The sequence below is a fragment of the Pseudopodoces humilis genome, chromosome 1 (assembly GCF_049639895.1).
Source record: "Pseudopodoces humilis isolate 2021_Gansu_Grassland_sample_001 chromosome 1, ASM4963989v1, whole genome shotgun sequence".
Taxonomy (NCBI): Eukaryota; Metazoa; Chordata; class Aves; order Passeriformes; family Paridae; genus Pseudopodoces; species Pseudopodoces humilis.
In genome coordinates, this window is record NC_142200.1 from 136,144,989 (window position 1) to 136,169,327 (window position 24,339).

General features: G+C 39.4%; 1 protein-coding gene across 2 annotated transcripts in view; it reads right to left on the bottom strand.

Annotated features, from left to right (window-relative positions):
* Window positions 1-840: 840 nt before the first annotated feature.
* MKX (mohawk homeobox) overlaps window positions 841-24,339 on the bottom strand; it is a 48,468-nt gene continuing 24,969 nt past the window's right edge. The window contains exons 6-7 of one of the 2 annotated variants that reach the window (XM_005518710.3): window positions 3,115-3,148; window positions 841-2,985 (exon numbers count right to left, since the gene is read on the bottom strand). In XM_005518710.3, coding sequence (XP_005518767.1) covers window positions 2,799-2,985; window positions 3,115-3,148 — 221 coding nt within the window. In that variant the 3' untranslated portion in view covers window positions 841-2,798. The remainder of the gene's footprint in view (window positions 2,986-3,114; window positions 3,149-24,339) is intronic. The other variant, XM_088066320.1, reaches the window with a different exon arrangement.

Below are 24,339 nucleotides of genomic sequence, written 5' to 3' on the forward strand. Positions count from 1 at the left end.
TGTAGACAAATGTAGCTCCCAAAAACACCTAAGTGACCGAAGTCTTTCCCCACTGATGGACCTTCTCCAGTGATTCAGGTCAGTAAGTAGCTATGGCTTTCCCCTGCACTCCTCCAATGTGGAGGATTTACTAGCATCCTGCCATGTTGTCATTAGTCATTACTCAAGCCTTGTTGCAGTCATTTTCATCAGGGATGAGCTAAACTACGTGACACAACTATGTACCACAAGGTGTACTGATCAGACTAACTTTTCTGTTTTGTCCTATCCTGTCACATGCTTATGTCCCAGTACAGGGAAAACCTGACTATTACAGGAAACCAGAAATGCAAATGCCTAAGGACAGATAAATGAATATTTAATTCAAACCAGCAAGATGTTGTTTGCAGTTATTTATTTTACTAAAATGGTTACATATGTTGAAACAAGGAAGAGCAATAGTAATAATGTTTGTTTTTCCAATATCATAAATAATTACTGAGTTTTCATTAGCTGTTGGCTCAGCACTGATCATGACTTTTGTTATTTAAAAAAGACACACACATAATTCATCAGAATTTGTGTGTTCAGAAAACTCTAAAGCAGCAGTAGAAAAAAAATAAATTAAAGAAAACAATAACAAGAAATTAGGCCAAGTATTTCTTAAATTTAAAACCCACTTGATGTGTTTTACAGATTATTCTTGTGCTTTGATCATTGGAAAAGAGAACCATTAACAAGTTGTTTATACAATGGCTTGCCTTCTCCAGTTTTACTTCAGAGGAGTCCCCAAAAGTACCCTTTTTACATGACAAATTTTGTTGTTTATACAGACAAAAACACTGAATATTCCTAACAGAAGAGTTTGTCAAAACCATGAATTTATTGTCACAAAATATTTAATACCAGAATAACTTATAATAGTATGAACAAAAGTGAAGTATTAACTCTCTGCTATTAGTTATAAACTCACATTATTATGCCAAAATCCAGTAAAGTATTAAAAATTAATGTCATGGAATCTTAGACATATAATGATGCAAGTCAGTAAAACATACTTCAACTGTTCATACAGTCACAACATACATTTCTTGCTTGGCACTTTAAGTCAATGCAAATCAGCAATTTAGAAAACAAAGTAAAAATATATATGTACAAAATATTTTCATATCAAATAATTTTCATTGTACACTAAATAAAACCAACAACGTTATGTTACATCAAGACGTTTCCTAAGAAGTCACACCAAGGCTGATATTTGCAATGTCTCTTGACAATTTTAGTGCAACTGAAACAGCCTCCATTTGCAAGTTAGTTACATCATTAGCATAGTCCTGCTTCCATTGATGTGGGAGTTCTGCCATTAAACTCAGCAGGAGCAGAACTAAAGTCTTGTCTTGTTCATTGATGGCTCACCATAAAGAGAAGCAAGGAAAGGGATAAGTAGGAAAAAACCTGACAGGATACCCACAGGAAAAAATCCAAATCCTAGCAACAATCAGCTCTTTTCCAGTTTTCTGTAACGGATTCTGTATAAATTGGTTTTGGCTTTGCCACTGTTTATTCAAGCACTGTAAACCTCATTAGACTATTGTTATATGACTTAAGAATAACTTGTACACCTCCAGATAAAATTTAAAAATAAACCTTGTTTTATGATAGTTATTACACTCAATAGCAGTCAATTTTAGAGACATGACATTTAATACATGGTTTAGTATCTTCTTAAAACCCTCCTGCCTTAAATGCTGAGATTCTTCAATGTTTCAGTTCCTTTTGTGATTCTTGTTTGGGCTTTGATAATTTATATTATAGGCTTTTCTTACTGAAATGTGAGATGTCAATCAACTGTCCTCATTTATGCAGTACATACAAAATAAAAATGTTTAAACCACATTAAAGTAATAAGTTCCACCATGGAAACATTTCTGAATGGCACTATAGTTTTTGTTTTGTACAAGAAGAAACCAATTTTACTTCTATCAAAACTTCAGTAAGTCACTAGTAAAGCTTAAAATTATAGAAGTTCAACTTGAATTTACAACTAGTCTGACTAAAACCTTCTCAACTACAAATCTTTAATGAGCAACACAGCTGAGAGCATATGTATAAGTTCAAAATAATCTGAACAATTAACTTATTTCCTAAATTTGTGTGTTCTAGAGTATTGCACTTTTCAAAGGAATGATTTTGGTATTTTAATATACTGCATATACAGGTAAGAAACATGCATAACAACCTTAACTTCACTTTGACAAAACGTACTGTACAATTTTTATAACACTGTTGATTAAAAAAAAGAGAGTGAGAATGATGTAACAATTTCATTAAGACTTGTCAGTTTGTACAAGTCAAATAAGCACAACTCTCCAGGGCCTTCAGCAGTAATGTGTTTAGCCCTCGGCTGCTTAAGCCCACTTGGAATAATATACAAAGTATAAGCATTATGGCATTGTCATTTTGAGGCATAACACTGTTGTACTATGCCCACGTTATAGCTTATTTTTTCAAAGCAAGGCACTTACTGTAATAGCAATGCAAACATCTTATGCGCACTTTGAGTAACATAAAATAAGTTAATGTTTTGATAAAAACAGGGTTTTTATAATTTACATGCCTTTTATAGAAGCAGTTGAACATTTTATTTAATACAATGAAAACATCTGAGTCAGAAGGAACCTTAATTTTTTTAACTGACCATTCTGTAAAAGGGGACCTGTTTTGCACATTTTCCTCCTGTCTGTGAATCTGATTTTGCTGAAAACCAATCCTGTGAGGAAAATGTCTGTTTGACGTGAAAAAGAAAGAGGACCCATCCCTCAAAACTGCTGAACTAATGGTACTTTCACAGTCTTTACTTCTGATATATGTGATGATTTCTGGATGATGCAGCTGGTCGTTCCCTGCAGTTTATCCTTCCCCTGGGCAAGGTTTGTTAGGGCCATAGCTGCGTTGATCTCCTTCCAGTACGTCTCATCTTTGCTGGGTCCCTTTCTGTTAGCTGTGCTAGATTCAAGCAACAACAAATATTTACACACACATCTTACACAGCTATCAGGAAAACTGTAATAATAACAACAGTAGTTGTTGTAATAACAAAAGTAGTTTCGGAAAACTTTGAAGTCCCTTACTCACCTTTCACACTTATTTGGTCCATTCTCCAGATTTTCTGAAAACAGGAAAAAAAAAGGCTATTTTATTTTAAGAGTTTTAAAAACAAGCATGTTCAGGGAATAGACATATTGAAAAATAACCCAAGATTTATTCCAAAATTGATACCAGATCTAAAATAAAATCTTTGCTTTGAAACACATAAAGGACTAGCTTCATGCAGGCATCTTCCTGGAGAAAGCTACACTGAAGGTGTAGCTGTTCTTGAATGTTCACCTATATTTTGCAGGGTAATAGAGGAGTTCTTCAAAACATATTTGTTTTGAATACCACAGACATAAGGAATTGCAAAACCTAAAAATTGCCTTTCAGTGAATGCCTTCTAGTATGCACTAAAAATAGGACTCTCACCCATGCACACATGATGTGTGTGGGTTCTACTGCACCCCTTGCTCAGGCAGTGCCCCGTCACAGAGGCAGCTGAGAGGGACACAAGTAACAAGCACACCTGGTTAACAGCCCTCAGAGATGAAACTGCATCACAGGCATAAACTACACTTCCTCATCAAGAGTCATATTTGTTCATTCACTAAGTCCTCACATCCCAGAGAAGCCAGAAATATTTACCAGGCAGAAATGTATAAGCTTTATTCACTGGCTTTGCTATCCTGACACAGAAATACATTATAGAGGAGTAAGAAGCTGATGCCCAGCTGCAGTATCTATGGAAAACAAGTCAAACCAAAGAAACAGCAACAGCATGAGCACTAATGGCTACAAGAGACCCAAAGAGTCTCTAAACACAACATAAATCCCATAAAGTACTGTAGGTCTTTGCGAGGCCAGATTCCCAAATACAAATCAACCTTACTGCTAGATTTCCATCAGATTATGAATTAAAACTCGATCTTGTCTTTAAACAGAGCTTCCAGTGAATAACCCTTGGTAGCCCTCCCCTTAGGAGCAACCACAGCCAGCAGTCCTTTGTCTCCTACAGCCAATAATTCAGCTCAGCTGCACTGCCCATACTTGGAGGTGACTTCTGGAGACCACAGTCCCATTAAAGAACAGCAGGGAGACCAGCTGCAATTCAGAGATCAGCTGTTTGCCAAACTGTTTGATCTGGCAGGTCTCCATCCTTTTGCAAAACAGCTTTATAAATAAATGTTCACAGGTGACCAATATTTAAGTTTTGTTCCAAAAGTGCACAGCTTGAATCAGTATCTTTTAAGATCTCCTAGAACAATGCTTGAATGGGATTCAAGAGGGTGAAAACCAGTGTATGAAGAGGACAAGGAACCAAGGAAAAAAGAAATATTTGATCAAGAAAGAGGTACTGGATGACAAACAAAGTCTCCTTTTTTAAGCTGTACTTGGCTATGAAGAATTCTTCAGCCCTGCTTCATTGTTTTTTTTTTTTTAATTAGAGACAGTTTTCAAGATGAGCTTTAGGACTGAATAGGTCAGTAGCTATAGAAATGGAAATGGCAAGTAATAGAGAACATCATTGCCAGAGCAAACCTGGATATAAATACACCTCTCTCAAGCATCTGTCAGTTTCTTCTGCTGTTGGAAAATATTTCCTATGAACAAAAAAATTGCTTGTACAAACTTCTGAGGGAAGTAGGTGTGAATGGTGACACACATTCCAATTCCAGCGTTTATTTGAAGGAGTATTTGCAAATATTTTTTACTGGTGTTTAGCCAGCTCTAAAAGAAAGCATCTTGACCATGGTATATAAAAGCAGTAGCAAAACTAAAAAATAAAATCCAGGCAGAAAGAACTGCCTATCCTTTAACTTTGCTGAAGATTTTTCCTGAATCACACATATGTTCTTATTCTGTTTGGATTTTATGGTTTTTTCAAACAAATAATTTAAGTCAAAGAAACTCAAAACTGGGTTAAAATAAAACCATCACTGATAATTTGCAAAGCTCTGGCTAATAACTGCTCTCAAAGCATGTTAGTACGATGAAGTCTGAAAATTTATCATTTCAAAGAACAGGCCCCGTTTTTCTTGCCAAAAATCCTTTTCTGCTATACCAAACCTCTGACAGCATATACCAGTCTGCTCTACCACAGCATCCAAGCAGCTCCCCTGTGTCTGAACAGCCGTTAGCAAAGGAAGTATTACCTTTTTGTTGTTGTTGTTGTTAGGGATAACCACTGTGAGAGAGACAAAAACCTTTCCTTATGCTCTGCTTGACATCTTGCCAGTCAAACCAACTTGATGTGAATCAAAGCAGAAGTGGGGTTCACTTCACATGCCATGAAATTGCCATCTAAGTCATGCATCTTTGTATCTTTACTTGTCCAGACTCCATTCATAAATAACAGAGATGTCCTCCAAGAAATGGATTCAGCCATTCTATTTAACACTGCAGCCCAATGTCCTTGAGTGCTGCTGCAAAGCCAAATTCCTAAGTCCTGTTCTGTGGCCCCTTCCTCAGACTCTTGTCCTTTGGACAGTATTATCATCCATGTGGATATGCCGACAGCTGGATGGGGGAGGAGCATATCTCTCTTTTGGCTATTCAGTATATCAATGATTCATATCTATTTTTATATACAGAGACATTAGTACACTGCTAGTATAAGTACAGCCTTAATGGCTTACCTCAGCCTGGAAGAAATGCAGGCTGGTCATGTCTGGCTCTTCACTGACCAGAGAAAAAACATAGATGACAAAATGTTATCAAACATATAAAAAAAAAGGCCAAAAAATGGTGAGTCTTACCCAATATTTTTCTTTTTCTTAATCTTTTATAATCTATCTGCTCTGCCTCCAACTACCAAATAAAGATTTCAATAATTGAAGCTTTTGATATTTGAGGTATCTGTGCAAGAATTGCAAAGTATATTTCAACTGTAAAAGCAACATTTTGGAGATTGCGCCATGAAAATAATCAACTGCATTCTCAAAATGGAGAGTGCTCATTTTCTTGACCATCATACAACATGTTCCTAGATTTCATCTTTGAGGCAAGAAGGAAATGGCACTGGGGCTGGGTAACCTCTCTGGAAATGGTGATGAAAGGAATGATAAAATGATGGAGTATCCAGAATCTCACCAAGTAGCCTCAGCTGAGGACTCACCCCAGAGCAAGTGCTGATGGGCTCTCCACTCATGACCCTCTCTCTAGTACATGAAAAGCAGTACTTTACCAACCTTGAGGTACCAAGGTTGCACCAGAGCTCTCCAACCACTGTGGTTACCTTTAATCTCACACACCTTCAGTGGCAGCACCTCTGGTCTCTTCCTAAAGAATGTGGCTCTCTCACTAGTGAGACCAAGGCAAGCTGTCACACAAATTTAAACCCCCACAGACTTGTCAAGCTTAGATCAGTGTGTCAAGTGACTCCTGGGAAAGCCAGTACTGATGAATTATTGCGTTCCACACTGTTCCCAAGACTCATTTGATAGGTTAAAAATTATGTTTACCCTACTACATACAGACATAAATACATTTTAACAGCATACAAGTGGCCAGCACAAATGATTTTCCTAAACAAACAACAGTAGTGTGCAATAGCATATTTAGTAATTGAAACCAGAAGAAGCTGCTGCTGAAGGTGCTTTTTAGTGTCTCAGAAAGAATTATGCTTCTTGTCAAAGGATGGTGGTAGCTTTCAACATATATTGAGATCCTATAACAAATCCATTTAATATTAAACATCAGAAATACTTTTTTGCTACAGGTTTGAAAATCATTTAAAACTGTGGTCATTTGCTCTGCAGTCAGAAAGCTTTAAACACTGAAAATGGAAACTCATTTAAAATTAGGGATTGTCATTTAAACCTCACTTTCTGGGACTTCATTCTGCTCCCAGTTGTAAGCATCTAGGGAATCAGCTCTTGCTGGCCAAGAATGTCTCATTCTGCTCTCAACATCTGCCCAAAGAAACCAGCAAGGCAGGATATTTGTTCCCTCTTGTTTATAATAGGAAGTCACTATAAATCACCTACCAATGGAATTCTGTATACCTTTCCATTACTATGAGTTTTCAGTATACAGTTTACTGTAGGGCATAGTGCCAAGAGTGTAGACACCAGACAATACCAGCTTTGTGATACAGCATGGTATTTTTCAGGACTCACATCATTATTAATAATATACTCGGCATCTTTTTTTCACCATGAAATTTCTTCATAATTATTAACTGGCTGATCCTGACAACTCTCTTGCAAGGTAGCCTTCTGTCCCATTTTAGCAGAGATTGAAATGAGTCTCGGAAGCCCAAAGTGAAAATACTGCCAAGGCAATATTTTGACTATTTCAAAAGCATTTAAGAACAGAATTTCCCGGGATTTCTCTTATATTTAAAATGTTTTCCTTTATTCTTCTGCTATCAGAAAGGACCAGCCAAAGAAAATGGAGCCCAGCATTCTTTCAGGCAAACCATCCTTGAACTGCACAATGGCATCACACAGCTCCAATTTACTATGCACAAAGGCTCTCTGGTGACACAGAGCTTGCAGCACATTCAAATGTTTTAGAACAACTCAGACACTTAGTGTCTGCTGCATCCAAATGAGTAATTTTTATATACTTGGACAACTTCAGGGGGTGTGCTAAACAATGTCAATTACAGTGACATTTTATCATTTGGATTTGAGAATTCTAACCTAAGAATATCACATGTGTGGGTGATGAAGTACACCTAAAGCCCTGCTGGGAACAGCAAAGACAAGACTGACCCCTTTGGTAGCACCAAGCAGCCTCCACGTGGCTCCCCCTCTCCCTGCGGTATCCGGCTCCAGCTGAGCCACAACTGGCTTAAACCCTGCTTTGTGTTATCAGGTAACACTGACAAAGCAAAGATGGCTGGAAACCAACAGGGGAAAGAATGTGTGAATGAGGGAATGAGACAGAGAGGGAAAGGTACAGAACATTATGTAGTGGGGAAAAAATGGACATAGAAGTCAAGACACAGTAGGTCAGTCTCACATCAGCGTTGTATTTTTTGAAGCTACTTAAACATGTACAGATTCCTGATGAATTACACATCTTCTATTCTAGCTTAAAATAGAGGGGGAAAAAAAAAAAAAGAAAAGAACTGCTGGCCTCAAATGGTGAACACCATAAAACATTTGTTGGTTCAATAAAAGGTCCTGTATAACTTATCTTCATTTTAAAATTGGCAACATTATTTAGTTGTTTCTCTCACTGCCTCTCCTGAACTTTCTTTTGTTGGTTTTGGAGACTCTGACTTAACATGTGTTGACCAGCATTTTCAAAACAAGCAAGAAGAGGAAAAAGAAGGAGAAACAGGAAATAAAATGAGGCAGCTGAAAGAAAAATGAACATTACGTGTGTGAGTAAATTAGTGGGGTGATGAAGTATTTCTGTAGGTCACACACACACACACACACCCCTTGACTCCAGTGTATTCCAAACCACAATTTCAGGGTGCATAAGACTTTCAGATCTCCCTTTCTCCAAGAACAAAATTAGGTTAATTTGAGTTAATACTCCTGTGCTCTTCTGCATTGACACAGCTCCTTTACTCCTGAAGGATCCCAAAGTAAACCATGAATCACATAACACCACTAATATTCACCCACATCTGGGGAGGGAACGTGGCTTAGCCCAGGCTGCTCAGCAATGCAAGGGAGGGTAAATTGTAGCCCAAAGCAGCAGGCCAGGGCTTTTGCTCTTATAAAAAATATCATTTAATCTTGGTGCAAAAAATGTAGCACCTTTTGAAAAACAAGAAAACCTCAGCTTCTCTAGCTTGAATTGGAGGAAAAAGAAGCTAGCTGTCCCATGTTTGCACTTGCAGTCCCCCTTTTTAAGCGTAATGTAAACAGACAAATGAGTTTGTAAACATGGATAACTAACTGCTCAGCCAGCGCCCCACAGTACCACAGGCTTTCAACACACAGGCAGCACTCGTCCCACCCAGCACTGAAACTCCTAAAACCCTTTTCCTTTTGCACCATCCTCCCAGTTTCCTCAGGGACAGCAGACCTATGAAGGATGAATTATGGAGAAGTGCAGAGAGGAAAGCTCATGCTGGAAGAGACTCCAAACCACAGAGTCTCCTACAGAAATATTCCCCAAACACTCCCTGCAGACCCCAGGCCACCTCCACATGGGTTCCCTTCAGTGTTGTCCCTTATGAGTCCACTCCTGCCCCAAAGCAGGTCCTGGGCTGGGAAGGTCTCTGTGAAACCATCAGGTTGTGGCTGGCAGTGCTCATGCAGCAGAACCTTTTGGTGGAGGAATGAAAGTCCCTGTTGGAGTTTCAGGTGACCTGTGGCTGCAGACACAGCATGGCAGTGTGACCTGGGAGACTGCATGACACCAATCACAGCTGGTCTGATCTCAGGGGCGTACTGGATTTCTACTGACAAAGATTTATTAGCATGTCCTTTAGTTGGGTGGGAGGAGGAAAGCTGTCAGAAACTTACAGGAATGAGCTCTGGGTCCAGGCTCTAGAGAAAGCTTCTTTTCAGCAAAGCTTTATTTTACCGCTGCTCTCTTTCTTCCAGGAGGTTACAGAGCAGTTTGCAATGAAGTCACCCCCACAACCCTGTTACCTCACTCCCTTGGCTTCACAGGGACACCAAGTATAACAACTGACCTGTCATCAGCTGTTACATCCTTTCAGATGAACAAGCTGCATAATGACAATTTATGTTCACAGTGACCACTAGAGCGAATATTTTTCCCTGCTCACCCAGTGGGTTTTTTTCCCAGGAATAGCTATAGCCCTGGTCTGACATCTTCTATTAAGATCCATATGGTGGGTCTTGCCAATGTTAGAAACATCCCTTTTCCGTCAAGCCCTAGGCCAAACCTTTTCTGTGAAAATATTTCATTGCAATTTGTTTCTTGCACCAAACTTCACATACAAGCTTTAAATGTGAAGGACTGCTAACACTCAAGTTTTTTCCTGAATCCCTGAGCATTCAAAGTCTTTTTCACATTGTGCAGCCTGGAGCCTGCTGCAGTGGGAGTAGACACCTAATTACATTTTAATACATGTGATTTTTATAAAATGAATGTACATGTCCACAGAGACTGTGATAGGTGTATTTTATAAAACATAAAAGAAAACCGAGTTTGCAAGTCTATATTAATATTTGCATTAATAAGTGCACTGAAAGCCCCACATAATAGCAGGCATGGTGCAAATGGTCTTAGAGCCTTGAACTACGCATGTGAATGTAAGAAGTTATGAGTTAACAAAATAGATAAAAACCTGTTGTAAATCACTTCATTGTTCAGGCTGTCGCAGCTGACTCTAAATTTCCCCTAACCAGTGACAGTGTGTTCTCCTTGGTGAGATTCAGGGCACTGTATGAGTCTTGTTTTCTTAGCCAGACCTGAGCAGAGCCTATAATAGGAGCTGGGGCTGTGAGTGTTGAGGTGAGCTGTTAACAAACTGATGGTTATACGGTTTTATTTTCTTTACAAGCTTGCTGCAAAGCTGACTGAAATATTTTTTTTTTCTCATTGAGCTAGCATGTTTCTCATTGAGTCGTGCAATGTTGTCAGGTTCCTTGGTGATAGTCTCCCACATGCATTTCACAATGCATAAAGGAACATCTGACCTAGGCTTCTCTTGTGTGTGTGTGTGGTGTTATTTGGGAAGCGATTTACAACACATGCTGTGCTGACTCATCAGATGAAGTTTGCCCTTCTGTTGCAAACCATTAGGGGTTAACACTGAAAACCACCTTGGGCAACAGGTAAGGGGGAGGATGAAATAAAGAAAAGAGGAAAAAGGAGAAGTGGAAGGGAAACAAGAAATAAAGGAAAGACTATGGGAGATGTTACAAAAAAAGAAATGACAAAATGGCAAATGAGGATTTACCAGGAAAAAAAAAAGAGTAAGGAATATAAAGGGAGAAAACACACCACTATGTCAACTTTCTTTGTTTTTAATACAAAAATATCCTTCTCCCACCCAGGAAAGTTGCTGTTGTGCAGGCAGGCACGTTCAGTCTTTCACTCTGGATCTAAAGATTTTAATTGGGAGCTCTTAAAGACTAAAATAAGGCTTTAAAAATAAAAAGCTAAAGTCAAATGCAGCCAGGGTAAGCACTATTACACTCCAGCACGATTGTTTTTCATTAAAAAAGCAGGGTGAAAGGGAGGGTTTCAAAGCCATATTTCAACCCTAGGCTGACATGACAGCAGTAAAATCTGATTTTGTTATGCTAGTTGGCTGTGGGTTTGGGAGCAGACCCTATATATGCGGTGTAATGTTATGATATGAATGCATGCACACAGAATATTTTCAGAAGCTTCTTGCAGAATTTAGAGGAACGTGCCACCCATTCCTGTGGCCCCACTTGCAGGAGCCAGCTCCTCTCCTGCTCCTGGGAGCCAAGCAGGCTCAGACATGGCATATGCTGTACAAAGACAATTTAAATTACAAGGTACTGTATTTTCAGGCAAGTGGAGGAACTTCTCAGTGAAAGCCAGAACTGATTTCCATGGTGTGTTTAGCCAGAAGAATGGAGTAAAGAACGGGTAAGTCTACCTGAGAGATGAAATTCAGTTTCTTTCACTTGCCTGTAAGATAAAGAACTGACAAATATGGTCTCTTTAAACACAGCTTCTTCCATCCACAGCATGAGGTACTGAAATATGCACAATACTTACCACAGAATCATAGAATATCCTGAGCTGGACCCACAAGGATCACTGAAGTCCAACTCCTGGCCCTGCACAGGACAGCCCCTGAATTACACCGTGAGTCTGAGAACACTGTCTAAATGCTTCTGGGACTTCAGCAGGCTTGGTGCTGTGACTGCTTCCCTGGAGAGTTTGTTCCAGTACCCAGCCACCCTCTGGGTGAAGAACCTTTTCCTGATATCCACATAAACCACCCCTGACACATGTGCAAATACTAAACCCAGATACCTAAGCAGTGTCCCAAACTCACTGCATTGTGAGATCATAAGCATACGAATTCAAGCAGCTTGTAAGAAAAGTGCATCAGCAGGGCTCCAGCAATCAAACAGCCATTAAAAATGACTGTAAGCTGCAAAAGAGCCTCCTGGTAACCCAGACAACTGTTGCACAACAGATCCTGCAAATCCAGGAATTACATGTGAAATTTAAGAGATTGTTTATATCTCCAAGGAGATACAGATATTTTCAAATATATACCTACCTGTATCTGCTCCTACATTATATATAATACGTATATAAATATGTATTCTGCAGTATGTTTGCATAAAAATGGGAATAGCTATGCAATCTGCCTTCACACTAAGTATACTATGAGATACAGAAGTACAATCACAGATGGTGTTTTCTGTGGTCACCACTTCCTGAAGGTACATGATGGAGATGTGCCAGGGCTGAACCTGGAGCAGTTGGTGACACCTTTCCCTGCACAATCTCGGAGCCATGACACAGTTCCAAGGTGGTTGCAGGAAGAGGACACAAGAAGAGAGAAGACAGTCAGGTGGACTTAACACATTAAGTACATCATGTTAGTGACTGAAAGTATCTCTGCTTGTTCTCTGCTTGTGCTACAGGTGTGTGTGGGGCTCAATAAGTCATTCTAACTGACCTTTCCACAGGTACTACAGTACATTCCCTCCTAGAATCTCTAGACTCTGACTTGAAAGCCTGGGCTTTCAACTTCAGCATAGCTGAGCACTTACAGGTGCAGATAAGGTTAAAAAGAGTGTTGCTTTGCATGCATAAAAAGCCATGAAATTGTAAGCATCCACAAGGTCTTCTGTATCTAAAATTACTTTAAATTGTGATTGTTTGGCACCTGACTTATCCATTTATGAAACCCCATAGATGTCTTATGAAAACACCTTTATTAAACTTTGAAAAGGGCCAGACAGAATGTATCAAGTGGCACTGAACAGCACATCATTAAATCATCCCGTCCTCAGAGGCACTCAATTGTGTTCATGCTATGGCTTTGGTGATACAGAACCAGCAGTGAACACTCAATGAGGATATAAGATAGGTTTTGAGGCATCTTTCAAACTAGGCCAGGTCTGTATGTCAGAAAAGTATCTCTTTGCTCATCTAGCTCAACAGATCCCACCTAGTGATGGGAACCCCTTTATTGAGCTTCTTGAGGAATAACTGCAACATACAGAGAAAACTGTAGTCACCTCCTCCCTGACCATATACAGAATAATCAGTGGAAGGAACTGCTGAGTGAGCTGCCTGTGGATTATTCTCATCTCCAGTTTCACAGAAGTGATTTTAGTGTTTGATACCACTATTTTTGAGTCAACTCTTCAGTTTTGTTTCCTTTGCTTTCCTTTGGGAAGCAATTGCAGTCTTAATGCTCCTGCTCACCACAACTTGCACTGTTATTATTTCCATTACAGGATTTCTTCCCGAACCTAAATATTCCCAGGCACCTTTTTAAATTGGCCCTCAGAGATTCTAGTAAATTGGGAAGCTTATCAAGAAGGGCTGTGTTTTCAGTTTTCCTATTCACTCAGTGAGTGAGAGGCAGTGCACCAAAAGGCAGAAAGCTCTTGGGGCAGAACAGCATGCCCAGGGTTATTCAGGAAGATGTGCCTATTTGCCAAGAGTTTCTGAAGCAGCAAAAACACCTCCTATATTCCAAACATCATCTTGTGTTTAAAATGGTTTGAGTCCTAATGCAGTGCAATTCCAGTAACCCTGCAGAAGAATCATACTTAGAAGAGCTCAAAGCCTCTCCAGGCTATCATGGAGATTGGTGCAGTGTAATAAAGTCAGCTGCACTGGGCTTGAATTCTCAAGGAGCAGCTAAACTTTAACACTGCAGATGCTCACTAATTGAAAGTTGTAAGTGCCCTTCACAGCAGAACCTTTGCCTAAGACAGATGAGGCTCCTGCACTCTGAAGGAGCACGTGTGGGAGGTCCTGAAACAGTAGTAGGACGGTACTTAACATTGCAAAGGCCTTGGATGTGAACAGCTTTGTGGAAGAAGATGAAATTGCCTCTCTGGCAAAATGTATGAAACCGTCTGTGATAACAGGAATGAGAGCAAGGATGACTGAACAAATATTTGCGCTGAATGCCTAGTCAGGACAGGGGAATTGCTACTGATATGATCTTTACTTTCAATGTTACTGCTTCTGACAGTCTTACAGACCTTGCAGATGTTTATTGGCCACTAAATCATTCTTCAAGAATGTTGGCTCTGTTCCCAAACCTGAAGAGCCTGAATGTGAAGGGGTTTGTTATTCAACACGCACTGCTGCTTTTGGAGACAGTGATTTTCAAGAAACCAGCAGGGAAGCATTGTCAACTGATAACAAGACAGGGACCGGATCCAGATTTCCCTGCACGCCGGGCCTCGGCCGCTAAGGCTGTAATGAGTAAATGAGCACCACGTAGCAGGGCACTGAGCATCCACGTGGCAGAGAGCACTGCCTGAGCCCTGACAGCAGCACTGTGCCACAGCAATGGACCTGGATGGCAGCACAGATTGCTGCTGCTGCTGCCGAGGGCTTACCAGCTCGTCCTGACCTTGATGTACTGCCTGCTCCTCTCGGTACAGCACAAGTGCCTGCATTTTAGAGCCTCTGTAAAGCTCGCTCCACGGTGCTGCAGAGCAGCTCTGCTCGGCTCCTCCAACTGCAGGACACGCTGCATAACAACGAGCCTCATTCAAACCCTTTGCCATTCATCTCAGGAAGAGCAGCTCGCAGAGACGCAATTGCTGAGCTGTGGAGGAGCCTAAGCCACAGTATTTCAAGGCAAACAGACCTGCTTTCAAACAGAGAGTTTTTGAACTACGGGTAATATGCACAGGCAGTTTCTCTGAGTGAAGAAGCTCATATTCTGAGATCATTGCAAATAGTTCTCACCTGAAAAAGCTACACTAGCCACTGGAAGCTGTACCTAACTGGAGACTGGACTAAAATAGTAGTAATAATAATTATGGCAGTAATAATACATATCTTTTAAATAATGAGTGATAAAAAGTAATTCATTCCCTTCATACTATGAAATTATTTTGTAATCAATGTATTAATAAATTTTCATAATGGAATTATGAATTATTGATTCTCAGTGTATGATTAACACAGGAAAAATATACTATCCATAGTTATTGAACATATTTTTCCCAAAAAGGCACTGACACATTGACCAGGGGATGTAATCTAAAAGCAGTTAAAGCCAATAGCCTCCTCTAAAACATAACTGAATTGCTGCTATTAGCTTCCAAGATGAAAGACAATGTTATCTAAAGCAGCCCTTGTAACATTTTCCCCCCAAATAGGGTGAATACTGTTTAAAAATATCAGCTTGGTGCAGACATAAGGTGCTTCAAAAATATGTAAGACAGTTGCAGAAGGTGATAGTTTTACTATCATACATATTTACTACATATTTATTTTACATTAGCTCATAGGTGTTTTCCTGGAAGGCAGGAGATTACTGCCAGGGAATTCTCTCCTGCAACAGTCTGCCATATCAGACTTAAAACACACATACATATTTATGGTAAAGCCATATGGTATTTATGGTTAAATCGACTGATATACTTAAAAAATATGAATTTTTATTAATTTGAAAGCTTTATAGATCAAAACAAGCTCAGAAGTTTTATTAGCATTATAAATAATTGGTCTTTCCTCATGTTACCATAAAAAAAACAAAAAAACAACAAATACCAAATCAAACCAAACCAACAAACAACCAAAAACAACCAAAAAACCCTTCAGCCAACAATGTTTGCAATGAGAAACTGAGTTATAGATGTGTGAATAAAAATTTAGAACATGCCTGCATTCATAGAACACAATTCACAATTCACAGATGCAGCTGGAAGTCACTGTGAACTTTTTGTTCAAAGAGCAATTAAATTAACTTTATCTCAGAGTAATTCACACTTAGGGAATTTTTTTTATGTGTCTTCCCTGATCTACTTAGATGTTTTCTTATGGGGGTAAGCAGTACAGTGTAAAAATCATATATTTGTACAGATAGCCTTGCATTCTCACCTGCCTTTTAAGAATTAAGATCCTGAATTTCCATTTCTATAGAGAAAATCAACAAGACATGAAACCATGGCTCCAGACACAAAGAACATTTATATTTTTTAGGAAATAACTATGGTGAAAGAAAGTGAGATCCTTTGATCCCTCCAACACAGTTCAACTCTAGGCTTTGAGCTTTTGGACAGAGGATAAGAGGAGGACTCTCAGCAGCTATGCAAGCCAGGCAGTTACAACACAAACTCTTTAAGCTCTGTGAACTGTTTCATGTTTTTAAATTAACTTGCTGCTATTATTAGTAGTACTTCTGTTTCCACTTTTATAACAACAAAGGCTTTTTCTTTCATTTTGCAAGAACTTTTTCTTTTTGCCCTTGAGCCAAAGTTTTCCCATAGAACAATTGCCGATACATCAGAGTCTGTGAAGTTTATGAGGATCTGCAAAGGTCCTGCAAAGCAGACACAGCAAATCCCATGTGTGGACAGTGCCTGAATTCCTGCCCACCGTCCTCTTCCAACAATGGGCAAACAGACCTTGCACCACCAGCAAATGCTGTATTTGATAGTACAGATTCATCAGGATGCACAAAAACCAGCCTAGCTGGGTGGCACAAACACGTTACTTCAAACAACCAACCTAATAAAGTGCTGGCAAAGCAGCCCTCTGAGCACCACTGGGAGTGGCTCACCCAGCTCATAGGCAGGCCTTGGCTAGTGCTGGCACACACCATCAACCCCAACTGCAACTCCAGGTTCAGCAAATCTTTAAAATATTCTCTCTGGATAGCACTTCTTAGGCAACTACTGTCTCAGGTAGGAGCATCCTGAGAGCTGCTTGAAGAGACCTGGAGGCTGCTAACCACCCACAGCCCCATCTGCAGTGCACTCTCCCTTCCTCTCACACCTCAAACACAGCTGGCTGCCTCAAGCGGCTGTAACACAAGGTGAGTTCTGCCTGAATGGTCCTAAGCTTTGCAATTAGTACTTGCCTTGCACCCTTCAAACACCCAGAGGCCCATTTTGGGGGCTTAGATGACACCTGCCCCATTCCTTTATTTTTGTTTTTATAAGACTCAGCCTTTGTGGTGCAGCAGAGATTCCAGAATACAAACCAAGACACTGACACTGGGAGTATCCGTACCCCTAGACCCCAAGGAGGAGCTGCCCAGAAGAAACAATTGTGTCTAAAAACCTGGCATCAAGGAGTTCTCCATATTATTTTGGTTAATGTCTGCTCAGACAGACCTGGGAGCAACACCCTCTGCTTTATTTGTGAAATCTGTATTTCAGTAGAGAGAACAAAATATAGGAATGTTCAGCCATATCCAATGATTGCAATTTTCCATCAAAATTGCTTTCTCAATTGTGTTGTCTTCTTTTCTATCACATCTGTCTTTTTCCTCTTCCTCCCCATTTCCAGCTGGATCCTCATTTTTCTTTCTCTAGTACAACAGGAGAAGAGAAAACTGAAGCAAGAAGAATACTTTCAGAAAACATCCAAGAAAACACCTTTTGGGAAGCCAAATTCACACTGTAGCAACCCATCAAATAGGAGGTGCTTTGCATGTTCAGCTGCTGGCATTAAACCCTTGTTCTGTACGAACTGGGTAGAAATTGGTAACTGCTGCCCCTCAAAGAGGCAGAATGGGAAGCATGACTTGTGAATATGAAGCACAAAGACTTTAGGAAAGTTTCCCCTGGCCACAACTCTGTGCACATGTCCTACTCCTGAGTTTGGTATGTTAGCTGGTTTCTATACAGCACTTAAAATGGAAAAAAAAAACCCAACCCTTTGAAAGAAGTGCCTTGAAGCACAGATATTGGCAATGGATGACACTCACTCGCTGTAATTACTGAAAGACAAATTTTTGATCAGGACTCCTATTTGAATTGTCTCCAAAGCTACTCTGAACTCCAAATGCTGTGACCTTTAAATCAAGGGAGCAAAATGTTCTCTGTTCTAATGACTGGTACTTTAAAAGCAGAAAATACACACGTTAAAACTAAGATTTAAATTGTACTGTTTGGCAATAAAGTCAGACTTGTTTCTTTTGGGGTATCAGAGAAAAACAGAGTCTCTGTAAAAAGTTTAGAAGGATATTAAGCTTCAGAAGAATGGGAAAAAGTTATAAATAGTCCTATGTTTTCAAGGATAATGAAAACAATATCTAAATAATGTAATGGCATAAAATCTACTGCCTAAATTCTACATTTTCTTGCACAGAACATAAAAAAAGCATTTATGTTTCAAGCAAACAATAGAAAATTTTCTCTGATTGTATGATGAAGTTTCAGATGAGTTTACAGCCCTAACTGTTGTTCTTGTTCACATAGATACATGCAAGAAACACTTCTATACAAAACACCCCTACTTTGCAAGCAGCAGAAAGGATGCCTTCCTTTGGACAAATACACACTTTTCATTTATTTGGACAAAAATATTAAAATTAAACAGAACAAATTTTCAATCAACACTTGTTAATTTGAAACATTAAAAATTCTACCATATTGAAAGCAGATTGCTCTGAAAAAACATTCATTTTCAAGGTCATAATGGTGCTGGCAGAACTGAAAAAAATGTAGTCCAACTTGCTTGTGTTCAGCTGTGTTTACTTAGTCTCAATTTGACAAAAGTCTGCCTCTGATTATACATAGCAGTCATCTGCCCACAGATAAATAGATATTACACAAACGCTTGGAGGGAATGACATTTGGCTACCATTATTTTTGGAATAATTTACTCTGCATCCTGAACTTAAAACACCAAAATGATTCATAATGGTTTCTGGACCAAGTATTTCCATTTAATAAATAAATTTACCTCTATGACCTTTTGACCTTTGTGGACTTTATATTTTGCATGTTATTGGATTAGGAAAAACATTAAAAAAAAAAAGGCAATTTATTGTTAAATATTCTGTGCTTGGGAAAGGTGGATTTGTCCAGAATTCAGACCCAAGTCAGTGGCAAACGTGGTGCACTCATTGCACAGGTCAGAGCCAGCACGTGCAGTGCAAAGGGCTCAGGGTGCAGCTGGAGAGGGGGCCCTAACTCGGCTCTCCAAGACATCCCACCCCATCACCACCTGCAAGCGCAGGACATTGCTCAGCTCTCTGCAGAGCATGCACCTGCAGTGGAAGCCCACACCAGCAGAAACCAGAACAGCACTGCCTGAGATAGAAATGTGTTTTCTATTTCAAATGCACCCACCTCAAGTGTAAACTTAATAGTTCTCCGCCTATTATTAGTAAGAGGGAAAATCAATACATATTGGATGCCAAACTGAAATTTTGCGTTATCTGAGGGAAATAGTTGTTTTGTGACATCTATGGAATATCTTATGTTTTGAAGGAGACCTGCAGTATTTCTCTGATATGGATAGAAATTTTGTCCACTTAAAGATACTACTTGGTCTAAGGCATTTTGTGTTATAAATTATCCACTAATAAGGCAAAAAACTTATGAATAAATTATAGTCCTTACTCTCATTTCTTCCCTGATGCCTCTTCCTAATTCTCTCCCCTTCAAGTAATCAATCCCCTGGAAGTTCCCCAACTTCTACTACCCCAAACTGTGTTTCCACATCACACACTGGAAGTATTGAAGGCAATTCAAAGTCCATGAGGTATATTGTTACTGCTGCACATTTAAAGTGGAAAATGTCTCCAGAGTGTGGTGATAGATGGAAGAATAAAGCCTAGACCAAACAGAGTCAGATTAGTTTCTGTAAAGTTAGCATGCTTTGAAAAATGTCTCTTCAATTAGAACTCCAAAATTAAGAAAGCCCCTGATGCAATAGGAACCATATGTGTTTGATACACCCAGCTTCTCTAACATAACATCTAAATATTCAGTTTAAAGAAAATTAAGAGACTTGTTTACAAAGAACTACTTTATGTGTTTACAAGACTAAGCTGAATATTTTTAGATGGAACAATTACATACAAGTCATTTCCCCTCATTTTCCCTTGTTTCATGAAGGAACATTACTGTGAAGATGGAATGTGTTTTCAATGTGGACAGCTGGAGGTAGAGAAAACAGATTTCTGTCACGTGGAACAAATGCAGCAAATTCCTTCTTTACAGGGTGTTTCCTTACAGAGATTAAGTATTAGTGTTCATCACACTATGATGCAAAGCCCCACTCCTTCAGAAGTGTGCTAATGACTGTGACCCAAAGAAGAGTTAATTCAGATGGAATCCAGGAAAATGAGGCAACACAGAAACCTCATCAGCAGTCCAATCACATGACAAAATGCGAGGCATCTCCAAAGCCACTGCCTGCCAAAAAAAGAAAGGCTGCTGCAAGAAAAATACTTTCACAGCTTGATATCTAGGTCTTGTGACTGCTATCCAAACAAGGAGTAAAAGTGGTACTATATAATGTGGCAGGGTAAACAGAACCACCCACTCACCATCACCAATCATGTTTTTAATTCAGATATATTCTGTTTCTTTAAAAAATGATGGGGGGAAAAGAAACAAAACCTTCTGTTGAACTTGAAAATTATATGTGTAATTATCAGATCTGGCATGACATATTTTAGGTTCATAAATACCATGAACTGTATAGGAATGCATGTTTTGACACACAGGATCAAACAACCAGTCCATCCTTTCTACTCTACTGACAGATGCTCGTCTCAGAGGAGCACAAAGACACCACCCCCAGCCAGCTATGCATTAGGTTAAGAAGATTTCTCTCTCCAATTTACAGATAATGACTTGAAAAATTTTCAAAGAGAATATCTCGTTTGAAAAATTTACAGAAAGGAGCAGACCTAAAAGAAGTTAAAACTTTCAGGAACTCTGGGCCAAGGAAGCCTCCACACTCGGCCAAATTGTCTCACAGTAGCCTGAAAACTACTTACAGTTTTCAAAACAGGTCTTGGTGGAATCCGCCAAAGTCTGGATTGGGTATCATTAAGCCGAAGTATGAGAAGCATTCTATATTTTTGTGTCCAGCTTAGTCAGGGATTGCAGATGCACCAAGAGACTGGGAAATTAATAACCACACACCTCACACAAACAGATGCCTCCATCACTACTACCACTGCCACCAGCACTGGAGTATTTCCCAGTCCCAGACTAAGCTGTGTTTTTGCCCTAAGTTGTGGAGCAACAGTTTGGATTAATTTGCTTTGTATCTTAAGCAAGGTCATACCCTTTTCTGGAAGTTTATTTGCTCTTAGCCTGTGTAACATGGAAAAAAAATGCCAAGACATCACAATTGGAGACAATGGTTCCTTCCAAGAAGGGTGGCAGTATCTTGAATGCTTATTTACCCTCATTTCTCAAACACGTTGAAATGGAAAATACCAAACTTCTAATTTTGGACTGTTAAAAATGCTACTATCGCCTACACTTCTCTAATTTATTCTAGAACCCTTCCCTGTTACATTCCAGATTCCTACCATAATTTCTATACCTGTTTCCTCAGTATTTTATTTTCTTGCCTTCATCCCTTTTATCCCTTTTCTTTCCTTTTCCTTTTTGTTCTTGTCCTTAATCTTGCATTCCCCTTTCTGCATCCTCTCCCAGCACCATCCTCTCTTTACAATCTCCCATCACTTTCTTCTCTTTATTTTCCTACCTGTATTTATTTCCTGGCTCCGAGTTTCTTTTTTCCCCTTCATTCCCTATCCTTTCTTCTATCTTTTCCCTTCTAGAGCTAAAATGATACTCCAGCCATGACCTACCTGAAAAGAGAGTTACATCTTTTAAGTCCATTGTCAGTACTAAAGGGATGGAAAATACCTCAAAAAGAGCTAAACGACTATTCCAGTCACTGTCCTGGACAAACAAGTGTAACTCCCACCAACAGCTGGAGAAGTTCAGCACCTGAGTCAAGTTATTTCCCATTTGCCACCAGTGACTGTTTGGCGTGGGAGTCCTGCTATAGCAATCTGTCCTCACACTAGGGCACGGAGACAGACAGAATTTCATGCAGTGGCTGCAGGGTGTTGGTGATGAGAAAAACAACTCCAATAACGTAAGTCCTTTCTTCACTCTTAACTGAGAACAGACCCGAGCTGAAGTGAAAACTTTGTTGAAACTTAAAAAGGAAGAGACCTGTATAAATATGGAGACAGCCATGCACCACTTCATCCCATTATTCTGCTAGATCTCTAACAAAATACCAAAACATCACAAGAAAAGTTCCTTGCATGGCATGCATTGTGTAATCAATATCACTAGTAATGAAAGTCTTACTCTTGGCTACAAATAAAGTGGTGTGTGAAAGGACAGAATTACCACACAAGCAATTAGGTCAAGAAACAGAAAAACTAAGAAGCATTTGCTCCCTGAACTTCTTGAGATCTGCCCATCAAAACATGTAATGTTCGCTTTTCAAGACCAAACAAGCTAAGAGAAACATGCACTAGAAATCATCTTTATGGCCAGCACTACAGACAAAATACTGGGGAACACTTTTATTTTTCATGGTGAACAAACTGCCCCTGCAACACTCCCCAGCTGAAAGCCCAGTTTCCCCTCCAGCTGGTGCTGCCTGGCCAAGCTGGAGATGTCTTGTGCATGGCTCAATCCAACTTGCACACCAGATCTTACAAAATTTTCCCTGTTTTCTTTGTCTCACTCTTTTTATATTGCTTCTGGTGGTTTTCTCTGTTTTTGTTGCTGCTTGCTTCCCACCCTCACCACACTCCAACTGCTTGCTGGGCAGGCTCAGCAATTCCATGTAAGGAACGCAGGAAAGAGAAGCATTCCTTGATTTTTCTGTGCACAGTAACTTGCACGACATTTGATCATAGACAGAGATTAAGTCATTCATGAATAGGGCCCAAAGGGAGGAACAACTCCAGAAAAACAACCCTCCTCACTGCTAGTGAAGCATCCAGGACTCCACAATCATTACTGCCACACTTACAGTTCATAGTCGATCTGGCAAAGCAAGGAATCCAACTGCAGGCTCTGTGGTTTTAATAAAATGTATCTACAGCAGCTTGGATCAATGTTTAAAAATGTTCCATGTTGTTTTAGTCCAAGGACAAGCTTTTAAAATTAAAAGAAAACTTTGGCCTTAATTACAGATTAAAAGTGAAAGTTGTTTAAAAAGAATGCATATTCTAAGAACAGTAATAGAAGCTATTTAAAATTTAAAACTCATTTTTCTCTCTCCCAGAGTGTGACAAGTCTCCTTGTAAATATTTAAAACACAAGTTTGAAAGCTATTAATTTGTGGACAATATTTAGGGTGCTTCTGCCTTGATGTTGTGAATCTTTGGCAGAGCTCAACTTTTTCCTACACTTATACTCTCAATCTAAAATAATTGTCAGATTTTGATGCATGTCCCAATGGCCAAAAAATAACCACAACTGTAAGTTGTACCTCCTTTTCCCTTAAATTTTGTCACCACATATGTGTGATGCAGCAAATGTCACCACCCTGCACATAAATGAAAAGGGTTTATTCCAGAGCAGCTACAAGCAATGTGATCCCTCAGTGGTAAGGTGCTACAATGGAGAAGCTGCCGCTCTTGGGATGATTTTCAGCAACAATTGCCCATCTGAAAATCATTAGTGCATAGCAGTGGATTTTCCACATGTTCATATGCTGGACAAGCAGGTTGCCCTTGAAGTATGGTTCCCCAGGGGAAGAAGGAAAACCCAGAGAAAAGTATTCTATTGTCAGATCACAGTTTCACTAGAGCCAGAGAAAAATATGGTCAAGCATTCACTTGGCTGCTCTGCTGGCAAAACGATAGGGTACCGAAATGGAGACAGCTAATGAGGAAGGCAAAGAATGAATCTCAGGAAGAAGACCTTAAAGGAGTACGTATTTTTTTTCCATTTAAAAAATAAAAAATAGGGGTAAGTACGCAAATGTAATGACTTTCAGATTACTGACCTTTATTTTTATAAGGTCAAAAAGGTTTAGAAAGGGTAGCTTTTTCCCAATAAAGTACCTCATCTTTTAATTCAGCTGTGTTTGAAGCACCAGTAAGAAAGTATTGAAAGAGCCTAAGTAAAAAAGTGTATGATTCTAACTAGGCAGTATTTGTTATTTAATGCCCCATTAATCGATAATTTGGCTTGAAGGAGGAAAAAAAAAGTTGGCAAAAGGAAATGGAATTCCTTAGCTCCTTGTTTTACTTAAAAAAAATTCCCAACAGGCTTCACTTAAACAAAGAACTTTAGTTTTCCACTGGAAAGACAAAAAGAAAATCTTGGTCTAGCATGTCCTGCCACATGCTTTAACTACACAGTAAAAGAGTATGTACTTGGATCCCAGGCACATTTCAAAAGTAGTATTTATTAGCAGCTCTGTTGCCAAGTTCCACTATTATCATTT